Below are 13,533 nucleotides of genomic sequence, written 5' to 3' on the forward strand. Positions count from 1 at the left end.
TTTCAGTATCTTTTTTGATCCTTAGAACAATATCATATAGTTGATATTGTTATCTCTCTGTTTTATAGATGAGAAAACTTAGGCTCTGTGGAATCAAATAATTAGCTTGAGGACTACATAATTACTAAGTTTCAGAGTCAGGACTGAAATTCAGGTTTTTTTGACTAACAACTGTTTAGTCTTTTTAAGAGAATGTATGTCTTATAGGAGCTTTCTCTAGAGAGAGACTAAGGAACAGGGCTGATGGAATGCTAAGAAGGAATTGAGAGGATACCTTGTATTCCAAAGTCATTCATGAAAATCTAAGTTGTATTAAATTAATATTCCATAATGACTTCCCATCCCTCATGTTCCATACAGATTTGTTTGGTGAATTTGTTTGATGAATGAAAGTTGGGTGGGTAGTGGTAAAATTGAGCTTAGGGTGTCTTAAGCTTTTCTTCAAAGTTTCTATTTGGGCTCCTAGTGTTTTTCCCCTTCTGTTACTTTGAAGAGGCCCATAAGTGACCTCTTTCCCTCTCTTTCCCTTTCTAGCTGGGCTATGTCTAAACTGCTGGAGCCTGCAAGAGCTTGTCAGTAGGGACCCAGACAACTTCCTTATCCTCCTGGAGCAGATCCTGCAGAAAACCACAGAGGTAAGACCTGGCCCAGGGTTTGGCAGGGGGTGGGGGTGGGGGGGACAAACAGGGATGAAAAAACATACAGTGAGTTGGAGGAAGAGGTGTAAAGAAATTAGGGAGTGAAACTAGGATGTTAGTATGAATTATGTAAACCTCAATCTTGAAAGAGACATCAACAGCCATTCAATTCAGTTCAGAAATGATTTTTTAAGCACCTACTACTGTGACAGACTAGGTACTAAGAATTAAAAAAAAAAAGGAAAAAGGAAACAAAACAGTCCCAGCCCTCAAGGAACATACTTTCTATTGTATGTACATAGGAAAACAAATGGTGTGTTTGTATGTGTAAATACACACACATACACATATATAGATAAATCTGTACAGGTTTATGTCTATGCAATATCAATCTCCAGTAATAACTGAGGCCACTAGATGGCATAGAGGATACGTCTGAACCTGGAGTCAGGAAAACCTGAGAGTTCATTGCAGACTCAGATACCTCTTAGCCTTGTAAACCTGGACAAATCCCTTAGTTCTACCTGTTTAGTTTCCTCAGCTATAAAATGGGGATCATAATAAGCATCTACTTTACAAGGTTATTATGAAGATAAAATGAGGTGATATTTGTAAAAGTGCTTACAACAGTGAACATAGTAGGCAACATTTGTTAAGTAATAAATGCTTTTTCCCTTGCCCTTTCTCCATTGAAATTGAACAAGAATGAAATAAATCATCTTTAGCCTCTTTAGGAAATTTCTGTTGACAAAAAAGAAAAAACTAATAGAAAAACATGGCAGTAGATTTTATCATGGAGAATAACTTTCAAACTGCATCATAGAGACATAGGCTTAGGTGACCATCAGTATTACTAACTAGTCCAATCTTCTATTGGGAATCCCTCCCATAGTTTCCCTGAGAAGTGATCGTCCAACCTCCAGCATAATTTTCTAACCACCTTCCCTGTGCAAATTTTTTCCTGATTTAGAAGAAAGTAGTATTTATCTAAATAACTCATGCATTGGTTTCTTTAGAGGTAATTGTGCTTCTTCTGACTCAAACTGTGAAAAACCATTTATTTGTTAGTGATATTATTATTTTAAAATATTTTCTAGAGTCAGTCTATGATAATTGAGTTAGAATTTCTTTCATAATGTTTTTCCTCCCTCTGCTCCTTGAAATGTGCTTATAGGTTTTTGAGAATTAAGTTTTCTGTATGATCCTCTCCTTAAGTGGGGGGTGGGGGTGGAGGAGGATCATCTTTTAGGGATCCAAAAGAAGTTTAAACCTAGACTTTGAAACATGAATCTATGTATATAATTATTTTTTGCAAACCTGATTTGCTTTGCACAAAGAATAAGACAGATGTACCTATAAATAAATCAGAAAACAAAACAAAAACAGCAGAGTTGATGCTGAAAGAATAGAGAAAGTTTATGAAAAAGAGGTTTCTCTGGTTTTTATAAACTGGAGTGGGAACTCAAAGCTCCCATTGTGCATTTCTATTAATTTATGGAGAATTATCAGAATATATAACTTGTTTGCTTTAGAACACAGATTGAAAATTAATAAGTAAATAAATCAGGAGCACATAGTAAGGGGCAAGGGTTGATGTGATTGTCAACTAGGGCACACATAGTTCATTCTATGAAAAGATGGGGACCATAATTTTTTCTTTTCCTATTAATATTCTGTCTCTTGTTTTATTATTTTATCTAATACATATTAATTACATATAATTTTTTTATTTTTCTATATTTCCACCAAAATATATATTATATATTTTATATTATTTTTATAACTTTATTTCTCTGTTTACTTCTATATATGCCATATATTCAATGTTTAATTATTGCTTTTCTAAATATAATTTTAATTTATTGAATTTAATTTAAAAAATGGAAACTTTTTTACTAAGTATTATGAATTAATGGGTGTTGATTTTCTTGATCTTAGGAATTAATCCTAAGTATAAGATTGAGGACATTATATTATTTAAATGAGGTGAAAAAGCATTGGAGTGATATAAAATAACTAGTAGCATAAGACTGAAGCTATTCAATTAGTATTTTGTGAATACTACTACTACTACTAATAATAATAATATTAATACTAATACCAGACTCTAATGACCACTAAAAAATTGCTGATAACAGCAGAAGATAGTATCTAGAAATTAAAGCTACCCTTTTAGGAGGAGGAGTAGTTAAAAAAACAATAAGTTGGAAGCTTTCACTCACAAAGGTTTGCCAGTAGAAAAATTGAGAAGTATGTTTAAACTGAAAGATGCTTCATATGTAGATAATGAAGAGTATAGCTTTCTATACCACTAAATTATCATACACCCACATTAGTAATCTTTTCAAAATGGAATTTTTCTTCTCTAGAAGTCTGGATTGAATTTAGTATAGCATTATAAAAAGGTATTTGAGATACACAAATTATATTATTTAATAGAATATATGAGAGAGCTCCATTTTGAATTAATGAGGTCTCCAAGAGCAGAAAAACCTGAAATCATCTTTCAACAATACTTACTAGAGCTAAAATTGAATATAGGCCTTAGCCTGACTATAGTGGCATTTACTAGGTTCAGCAATTCCATTCAACACCAGGAAGAATCTCCATCTGAAATGATGATGCAAGTGGACAGCTAAGTGACCTGGTTTAAATGCCTTTTAATCTTTGAGGACTTTTTGAAAGTCAAATTTTGGGGGCAACTAGATGGCACAGTGGATCAGATAATTAACAATTTTTTAACTGTGTGACCTTGGGCAAGTCACTTAACCCTATTGTCTTGCAAAAACCAAAAAAACAAACAAAAAAGAAAAATCATGCTTTTGAGAAACAATCTCCATTTCTATTTAATTATTTTAACAGTTATTTTCCAAAAATCTTCATTCCCAATCAGGAGACACTTAAACAAAACCAACCAGAGCAGTGACCTCTGTTACATGTAGGGAACATTCTGTATCTGTAGCTCATGACTTTGTCCCTTCACCCCCCCCCCCCCGCCACCCCCAGCTTCTTAGTTTACTTCATTTTTTCTTTGTTTTTCTTCTTCCTTCTCCTCCCTTCCTTATCTTTCTTCCTCTTTCTTCTTCAATTCTCTCCAGACTCCCCCTTCTCTTTTTTTTCCTCTCTCTTACAGGTTTGGCTAACTTTCTGTCTTCCCTGTTTCCTACAGGTCCAAGAGAAATGCAGTTATGATCTTCTGGCTCCCCTGGCTCTGCTTTTCTACTCTACTGTCCTATGTGTAAGTTCTGAGGAAGGTTAGACTAAAGCCTCTGAAATCTGGTTAGAATTCTGCTAGCTCTAGATCCTGCCTCTTCTATAAAGGAATAGTTAACAATTCATTGACTATTCATTGACACTCACTTCAAAAGATGTTTTGGGTTTGTTCATTTCTTTGCAACAATCAGAGTTTTTGTGTTTAAGTGAGAAGAGCATCATCTTTCAGAAGCAGTCCATATGTCTCACCAGTGTTGTTGCTCAGAACACACTTCTCTTTATGGAATTACCTTCAGCAATGGGGGGGAAATTAGTCTTATAAATTTATAATCACATCTCTTTTCCACCTTTTGACCCTGCTTAGTTGTGTATTGTATTTATCAGCCTAGTCCTTTAAACTCTTGCTAAAAATAAAATCCATTCCAAGAAGGTGAATATTTGTTTCTTCTGTTCATTCATTCAACAATAATTAAGCACTCAACTATATGTTGGGGATTCAAAGCTAAAAAAACCAGTAGGCTGATTGCCCTCATTGAGCTTTCAGGGTAATAAGAGATATATATTTAAAATGTAGTGGAAAAAATATGAATATGTATTTAAAAGACTTCAGTGCAGATCCCAACTCTGAAACTTAATACATATGTGGCCATAGTCATTTATTTAACATCTTTGAACTTTAACACTTGTCACCCATTACTATATGATGCAGGCTTTGAATACAACTCCTAGACTACCATTATAACATTTGTAATATATTGTATGAGGACCATACTCCAGGAAAGAGGTCTTACTGGTCTCTATTTTATTTGCCACTTCTTGGTTTACTACATCCCTACTTCTGAGGTGACTCAAATTTCCTGGTGCTGTGTATTTGTTCTTTTGAGGAACCAGATCTCTTCTCCTATATTATGCCATTGTCTTCTTCCACACTCACACTGTGTTCCAATTCTGACTCTGTTCTTTGCTTTATTTCTATGTCTCTCACCCAGACTCCACACTTCCCACCAGATTCTGACCTCCTTCTGAAAGCAGCTAGAACCTACCACAGATTCCTGACCTGGCCCATTCCTTACTGTAGCATCTGTCAGGAGCTTCTCACCTTCATTGATGCAGAGCTCAAGGTGCCAGGTATGTATGTATGTACCAATGCTCTAAAATGGAAAGCAACAGCAAGAAAAGCATGCCAATAAAGATGTTGATAGGCATTCATATTTTAGCTTTGGAAATAGCATCCTTTGTTCTTATTAGCCAGTTGCACGCTTCAGCACCTTCTACAATTTTGAGCCTGAATGGGAGTTTGTTTTACTTAGCTTTTAAAATATATTTTAATTTTTATTATATTTTAAAAATATTTAAAATTTATTTAATATTTTATTTTTCCTCAACTACATGTAAAAACAATTTTTAACATTCATTTTTAAAATTTGAGTTCCAACTTCCCTTCCTTCCTCCCATCTCCATCTTTGAGAAGGCAAGCAATTTACTAAAGGTTTTATGTATGCAGTTATGCAAAAGAAAACATAAACCCCTTCCACCCCCCAAAATCCAAATCCACAAAAAATTAAGAAAGTTTTTAAAAAAGTATGCTTTGATCTGCATTCAGGCTCCATCTGTTATTCTCTGGAGATAGATAGCATTTTTAAGCAAAAGCCCTTTGGAATTGTCCTGGATCATTATATTGCTGAAAATAGCTTAGTCATTCACAGCTAACCATTGCACAATATTGCTGTTACTTTGGGATAGTATTCTCCTGATTCTGCTCATTCGACTTTGCATCACTTCATATAAATCTTTACAGATTTTTCTGAGAGCATGCTGCTTATCATTTTTTTAATTTTTGAAAGATTTTATTTATTTTGAATTTTCCAATTTTTCTCCTAATCTTGCTTCCCTCTCCCCACCCCTCACAGAAGGCAATTTGTTAGTCTTCACATTGTTTCCATGGTATGCATTGATCTAAGTTGAATGTGATGAAAGAGAAATCATATCCTTAAGGAAGAATAAAGTATGAGATATAGCAGAATTACATACTAAGAAAACATTTTTAAAAATTAAAGGTAATAGTCTTTGGTCTTTGTTCAAATGCTACAATTCTTTCTCAGGATACAGATGGCATTCTCCACACAGATATTCCAAAATTGTGCCTGATTGTTGGAATGAGCAAGTCCATTAAGCTTGATCATCACTCGCATGTTGCTATTAGGGTGTACAATGTTCTTCTGGTTCTTCTCATCTTGCTCAGCATCAGTTCATCCTGCTTGTCATTTCTTATAGTACAATATAGTACTGTAATATAGTACAATGTAGTATGTCATAATGTTATATCACCTATCATTTTCCAGCCATTCCCTTACTGATAGATTTCCAGTTCCTAAGCACTACAAAAATAACTGCTATAAATAACTTTGTACATGTCATCCTTTTCCTTCTTTTTTTTAAATCTCTGTGAGATATAGTCCTAGTAGTGATATTGCTGGGTCAAAGGGTATGGTAGAATTTTGTAGAATTTTGGGCAAAGTTCCAAATTGCTCTCCAGAATGATTGATGCAGTTCCCAACTCTACCATCAGTGCATTAGTGCCTCAATTTTTCTACCTTCCCTCCAACATTTGTCATTTTCCTTTTTTTTGGTCATATTAACCAATCTGATAGGTGTGGGGTGTTACCTCAGAGTTGTTTTAATTTGCATTTCTCTGATAAATAGTGGCGTAGAGCATTTTTTTTTTATTTTTTGAATTTTTTATTTTTAGTTTTTGCAAGGCAACAGGGTTAAGTGGCTTGCCCAAAGTGGCAGGGCTAGGTAATTATTAAATGCCTGAGGCCAGATTTGAACTCAGGTGCTCCTGACTCCAAGGCCAGTGCTCCATCCACTGCACCACCTAGCCGCCCCATAGAGCATTTTTATATGACTATAGTTAGCCTTGGTTACTTCACCTGAAAACTTCCTTTTCATATCCTTTGACAATTTAGCAAAATTTTTACATATCTGACTCAGTTCTCTATATATTTAAAAAACGGACATCTATCTTGTTAAACTTACTATAAATTTTTTTTTAATTTCCAAGTACTTTATTGTTTCCACAATTTTTGGAAGTTTCATTGATGAACTGTGAAAAAAATGTTACTTCCTTCATAATCCTGTTTAGCTTCTGGATCTTGATTCTTGCAGACATATCAGCATATTTCTCTCCTATACAAACAATCATTCCTCCCATGATTGAAGGGGCAGTCTTAACTTCCATTTTCACAACCTGACCTTTACTTAAAAAGCTGTTCAGGGCTGTTTTTAATTCTGAAAGAGTTGCATCATCTAAAGTAGAGGCAGTAGTAATTGAGCACTGTACTTCTCCACAATGCACACTCATCATGGTAGAAAATTCTGAAATGACTCCTGGGGTACTGTTTAAGTGACCATTTTCAGCAAGCAATTTCATGAGGTTGGTTGTGGTGGGGGAAAACTTTTCTTTTGCTATGATTTCACTTAGGGTTTTTATCTAGAATGTTTTATATGCGGATCCATAATAGAGCCAACCATTTTGGGATCCTTCAAAAGGGTTGTTACTCTGAGCTATTCCTTTTCTACCACATCCAGTTTATTCTGCTTAGATGCAGCAGAAAAAAGGGCAGTGGCATATCGACCTTCTAGACCATATACTTGAATTGGAGGCCTGACCAATTTAGCAAATGGTCTGCCCACTGAAGTGTGAAGTGGCGTACCTGCTGGATCATCTTAGAGGCACTGGGTGCAGCCAACTTCTCCTGTGGCTGCTATAGATCAAACAGGATCTCGGCAGGGGGAATCTGTAAATTTTTTTTCACAGATATGATTACTATTTATTTCCCTCCATCCTAATTTTTCTCCCTGTGTATTCTAGTCTCTCCTTTTATCGTATCCCTCCTAAAAAATGTTTTCTTTCTGACTACTACCTCTCTCCTATCAGCCCCTCACCTTCTTGTTTCCCCTTTCTTTCCTACCTACCTATAGGGTAAGATAGATTTCCATACCCAATTGAATGTGTATGTTATTCCTTCTTTGAGGCAATTTTTATTACATTAAGGTTCAAACACTCTCCTACCCCTAACCATCCGCCTTCATCTTTCCTTCTACTGTAAAAGCTCTTTTGCATCCCTTTCATGGTTAAATAATTGATCCCATCCTACTTCCTTTCCTCTTCTAGTGCATTCCTTTCTCTCATCTCCTAATTTAAGTTTTTTGGATATCATCCCATCATGGTCAACATATACCTATCCTTCTAAATGTTCTAATAAGTTCTTAAGAGTTATAAGTAGATATGATTAGGAGTGGAGCCAAGATGGTGAACTGAAGCTAACATGCTTCTGGAGCTTTTCCCTACCAAAAATAAACACTTGCACTATTTCTTTCTTACTGCTTGTAGTATTTTCTTCTTGAACTGGGAGATTTGGCTAGAATGTTCTGATAAGTTTTCATTTTAAGATCTCTTTCAGGAGGTAATTAGTGGATTCTTTCAATTTCCATTTTACCTTCTGGTTCTAGCATACCAGGATGTTTTCTTTGATAACTTCTTGACAGATATGCCTAGATTCTTTTTTTGATCATGGCTTTCAGGGAGTATAATAATTCTTAAATTATTTCTCTCAATCTATTTTCTAGATCAATTGTTTTTCCAATGAGATATTTCACATTTTTTCTATTTTTTCATTCTTTTGATTTTGTTTTATTGTTTTTGTTATTTCATGATTTATTAACTTCCACTTTCCCAATTCTGATTTTTTAAGGCATAGTTTTCTTCAGTAAATTTTTTTTAACCTCCTTTTGCATTTGGCTAATTCTGATTTTTAAAAGAAGTCTTGTCTTCAGTGAATTTTTGTGTCTCTTTTGACCTATTCTGTTTTTTTGAGTTGTTATTTTATTCAACTTTTTTTGGTGCTTCTTTTAACAAGCTGTTGTGTCTTTCTTTCATCATTTTCATTTCTTTTCTCTATTTTCCCACTGCCTCTCTTATTTGAATTAAACTCTTCTAAGACCTGAGACCAAGGTTACATTTTTCTTTGAGACTTTGTATATGTTGTTGCTTTCAACTCCTCAGAATGTTTGTATATTGATATTCCCTGTCACTTTAGTAACCTTGTATGATCAGGTTCTTTTATTACTCATTTTCCCAGACTTTTTTTTTTAACTTTTAACTTTGTTAAAGCTATGCTCTACTCCTTGGGTGGGGGAATCACTATCTCAAGCTATTGTCTCTTTTTTGTTCATTTTATAGATGACGAAACTAAGAATAAACAGTTTTAAGTAGCTTGGCCAGAAATACCATTACTAGGTCTGTATTCCAAAGATATCTAATAAAAAGGAAAAGGGCTTATATGTACAAAAATATTCAGAGCAGCTCTTTTAGTACTGACAGAGAATTGGAAATTGATGAGATGCCTAACTACTAAGGAATGACTGAACAAGTTGTGGTATATGATTGTGATGGATTATTATTGTGCTGTAAGAAATGATGAACAGAATGGTTTTGGAAAACCATGGTAAGACTTTTAGGAACTAATGCAAAGTGAACTTAGTGGAACTAGAATAATCTACTCAGTAATAGCAGTATTGAGATGATGATCAAGTGTAAAAGATATAGCTATTTTAATCAATATAATAATCCAAGAAAGTACTATTTCAACCCATGATGAAAAATACTATCCACCTACAAAGAAAGAAGTAAAGAAGTACAGATTCAAGCATACTTTTATCACTTTCTTTGAATTTTTTTTCTACTTAGCTAATATGGAAATGTGTTTTGAACATTGGGGCTGAAGGGAGGGGGAGAACTTGTAGCTTAGCATGCTAAAAAAAAAAGAATGATAAAAATCAAATAATGAATTCTACTACTAGCTCCTTCCCTGCTATCTGAAAATATACCCAACTCTTTCCAGTCCTTTAAAAACTTTTGGACCCTCCTTCAAACTATAATCCAGTATCTCTCCTCACTTTCACAGTCAAACTTTTAAATGGAAGATATACATTTCACATATATGTGGGCATCTGTTTTTGATATATACACACACACACATATATTTGTGAAATGTATATGTATAGCTTCTCTATGAGTATGTATTTATAGATTTATATATCATTTTCTTCATTTTCCCCCTCAAGTTCACTTAACTAAACCTTTACAATCTGACTTCTGACCACATCTTTTTTTTTTTTTTGCAAGGCAATGGGATTAAGTGGCTTGCCCAAGGCCACATGGCTAGGTAATTATTAAGTGTCTGAGACTGGATTTGAACCCAGGTACTCCTGACTCCAGGGCCAGTGCTTTATCCACTGCAACACCTAGCTGCCCTTGACTGCATCTTTCAAATGAAACTATTCTTTTTTTTTATTAAAGATATTATTTGAGTTTTACAATTTCCCTCCCATCTTACTTCCCTCCCCCCAACCCCCATGGAAAGCAATCTGTCAGTCTTTACTATGTTTCCATGTTGTACATTGATCCAAATTGAGTGTGATGAGAGAGAAATATCCTTAAGGAAGAGACAAAAAGTCTAAGAGATAACAAGATCAGACAATAAGATGTCTGTTTATTTCCTAAATTAAAGGGAATAGTCCTTAAACTTTGTTGAAACTCCATGGCTCTTTATTTGGATAGAGATGGTACTCTCCTTTGCAGACAGCCCAAAACTGTTCCTGATTGTTGCACTGATGGAATGAGCGAGTCCTTCAAGGTTGAACATCACCCCCCAGGTTGCTGTTAGGGTATACATTGTTTTTCTGGTTCTGCTCATCTCACTCAGAATCGGCTTATGAAAATCCCTCCAGGCTTCCCTGGTTTCTAATAGAACAATAGTGTTCCATGACATACATATACCACAGTTTGCTAAGCCATTCATTCGCCAAATGAAGGACATTTACTTGATTTCCAATTTTTGCCACCACAAGCAGGGCTGCTATAAATATTTTTGTACAAGTGATATTTTTTTCCCTTTTTCATCATCTATTCAGGGTATAGACCCATGAGTGGTATTGCTGGGTCAAAGGGTACGCTCATTTTTGTTGCCCTTTGGGCGTAGTTGCATATTTCTCTCCAGAAATGTTGGATGAGTTCAGAGCTCCACCAACAGTGTAATAGTGTCCCAGATTTCCCACAAACCTTTGAACAATGATCATTATTCTTTCAGGTCATATTGGCCAATCTGAGAGGTGTGAGGTGGTACCTCAGAGAAGCTTTAATTTGCATTTCTCTAATAATTAATGATTTAGAGCAATTTTTCATATGGCTATGGATTGCTTTGATCTCCTCATCTGTAAATTGCCTTTGCACATCCTTTGCCCATTTGTCAATTGGGGAATGGCTTTTTGTTTTAAAAATATGACTCAGTTCTCTGTATATTTTAGAAATCTAAATTTAGAAATTCTTTGTCAGAATCATTAGTTGTAAAGATTGTTTCCCAATTTACTATATTTCTTTTGATCTTGGTTACAATGGTTTTATCTGTGCAAAAGCTTTTTAATTTAATGTAATCGAAATCATCTAATTGGTTTTTGGTGATGTTCTCCAACTCTTCCTTAGTCATAAACTGCTCCCCTTTCCATAGATCTGATAGGTAAACTAGTCCTTGATCCTCTAATTTGCTTATAGTATTGTTTTTTATGTCTAAATCCTGTAACCATTTGGATCTTATATTGGTAAAGGGTGTGAGGTGTTGGTCTAATCTAAGTTTCTTCCATACTAACTTCCAATTATCCTAGCAGTTTTTATCAAAGAGGGAGTTTTTATCCCAATAGCTGGACTCTTGGGGTTTATCAAACAGCAGATTACTATAATCATCTCCGGCTTTTACACCTAGTCTATTCCACTGGTCCACCACTCTATTTCTTGGCCAATACCAAACAGTTTTGATGACTTCTGCTTTATAATATAATTTTAGATCAGGTAGCGCTAAGCCACCTTCTTTTGCACTTTTTTTTCATTAAGCTCCTGGCAATTCTTCATTTCTTATTTAATCCATATGAATTTACTTACAATTTTTTCTAACTCATTAAAGTAATTTGTAGGAATTTGGATTGGTAGGGCATTAAACAGATATTTTAGTTTTGGTAGAATTGTCATTTTTATTATATTAGCTCTACCTATCCATGGGCAGTTGATATTTGCCCAGTTATTTAAATCTGATTAAATTTGTGTGAGAAGTGTTTTATAATTGTTTTCAAAAAGATTCTGAGTCTGTCTTGGCAAATAGACTCCCAAGTATTTTATATTGTCTGAGGTTACTTTGAATGGGATTTCTCTTTCTGGCTCTTCCTGCTGTATCTTGCTAGACACATATAGAAAAGCTGAGGATTTATGAGGGTTTATTTTATGACCTGCAACTTTGCTAAAATTGCTAATTATTTCCAGTAGTTTTTTGGATGATTCCTTGGGATTCTCTAGGTAGAAAATCATGTCATCTGCAAAGAGTGAGAGTTTTGTCTCTTCCTTCCCAATTCTAATTCCTTTAATTTCTTTTTCTTCTCTAATTGCTGACACTAACATTTCTAATACAATATTGAATAGCAGTGGTCATAATGGGCATCCTTGTTTCACTCCTGATCTTACTGGGAATGCCTCTAGCCACTACCCATTGCTTGTTGATGGTTTCAGATAGATATTGCTAATTATTCTAAGGAACAGTCCATTTATTCCTTCACTCTCTAGTGTTTTTAATAGGAATTGATGCTGTATTTTGTCAAAAAGCTTTTTCAGCATCTATTGATATGATCACATAATTTCTGATAGGTTTGTTGTTGATATAATTGAGTATACTAACAGTTTTCCTAATATTGAACCAACCCTGCATTCCTGGAATAAATTCTACTTGATCATAATGTACTATCCTAGTGATAACTTGTTGTAATCATTTTGCTAAGATTTTTGCATGTATATTCATCAGGGAGATAAGTCTATAATTTTCTTTCTCTGTTTTAACTCTTCCTGGTTTAGGTAACAGTACCATATTGGTTTTATAGAAAGAGTTAGGCAGAGTTCCTTCTTTTCCTATTTTTCCAAAGAGTTTATATAGAATTGGAACCAATTGTTCCTTAAATGTTTGGTAGAATTCACTTTTGACTCCATCAGGCCCTGGATATTTTTTCTTAGGGAGTTCCATGATGATTTGTTGAATTTCTTTTTCTGAGATAGGGTTGTTTAGGTATTTAATCTACTCTTCAATTAACTTGGGCAACTTATATTTTTGTAAATATTCATCCATTTCACTTAGATTATCAAATTTATTGGCATAGAGTTGAGCAAAATAATTTCGAATTATTACTTTAATTTCCTCCTCATTGGTGATGAGTTCACCTTTTTCATTTATGATACTAGCAATTTGGTTTTCTTCTTTTTTTAAATCAAATTGACCAGAGGTTTATCAATTTTATTGTTTTTTTCATAATACCAACTTTTGGTTTTATTTGTTATTTCAATAGTATTTTTGCTTTTGCTTTAATTAATTTCTCCTTTAATTTTTAGAATTTCTAATTTGGTATTTAACTGGATTTTTAATTTGTTCTTTCTCCAATTTATTCATGTAAGCATTTAAAACTATAATATATCCCCTGAGAGCCACTTTGAGTGAATCCCATAGGTTTTGGTATGTTGTTTCATTATTGTCATTATCTAAGATAAAATGGTTAATTCTTTCTATAATTTGTTTTTTGGTCCACTCAT

The 13,533-nt window shown here is 34.2% G+C and overlaps 1 protein-coding gene and 1 pseudogene across 3 annotated transcripts in view; one reads left to right on the top strand and one right to left on the bottom strand.

Annotated features, from left to right (window-relative positions):
- Positions 1 to 13,533, top strand: part of PIK3R5 (phosphoinositide-3-kinase regulatory subunit 5) — a 115,096-nt gene that overhangs the window by 66,761 nt on the left and 34,802 nt on the right. For all 3 annotated transcript variants that reach the window (XM_074225610.1, XM_074225612.1, XM_074225611.1), the window contains 3 exons: positions 535 to 635; positions 3,808 to 3,876; positions 4,841 to 4,979. In XM_074225610.1, coding sequence (XP_074081711.1) covers positions 535 to 635; positions 3,808 to 3,876; positions 4,841 to 4,979 — 309 coding nt within the window. The remainder of the gene's footprint in view (positions 1 to 534; positions 636 to 3,807; positions 3,877 to 4,840; positions 4,980 to 13,533) is intronic.
- Positions 6,904 to 7,704, bottom strand: LOC141510879 (ATP synthase peripheral stalk subunit OSCP, mitochondrial pseudogene; annotated as a pseudogene).

Source organism: Macrotis lagotis, chromosome 2 (genome assembly GCF_037893015.1).
Source record: "Macrotis lagotis isolate mMagLag1 chromosome 2, bilby.v1.9.chrom.fasta, whole genome shotgun sequence".
Classification (NCBI taxonomy): Eukaryota; Metazoa; Chordata; class Mammalia; order Peramelemorphia; family Peramelidae; genus Macrotis; species Macrotis lagotis.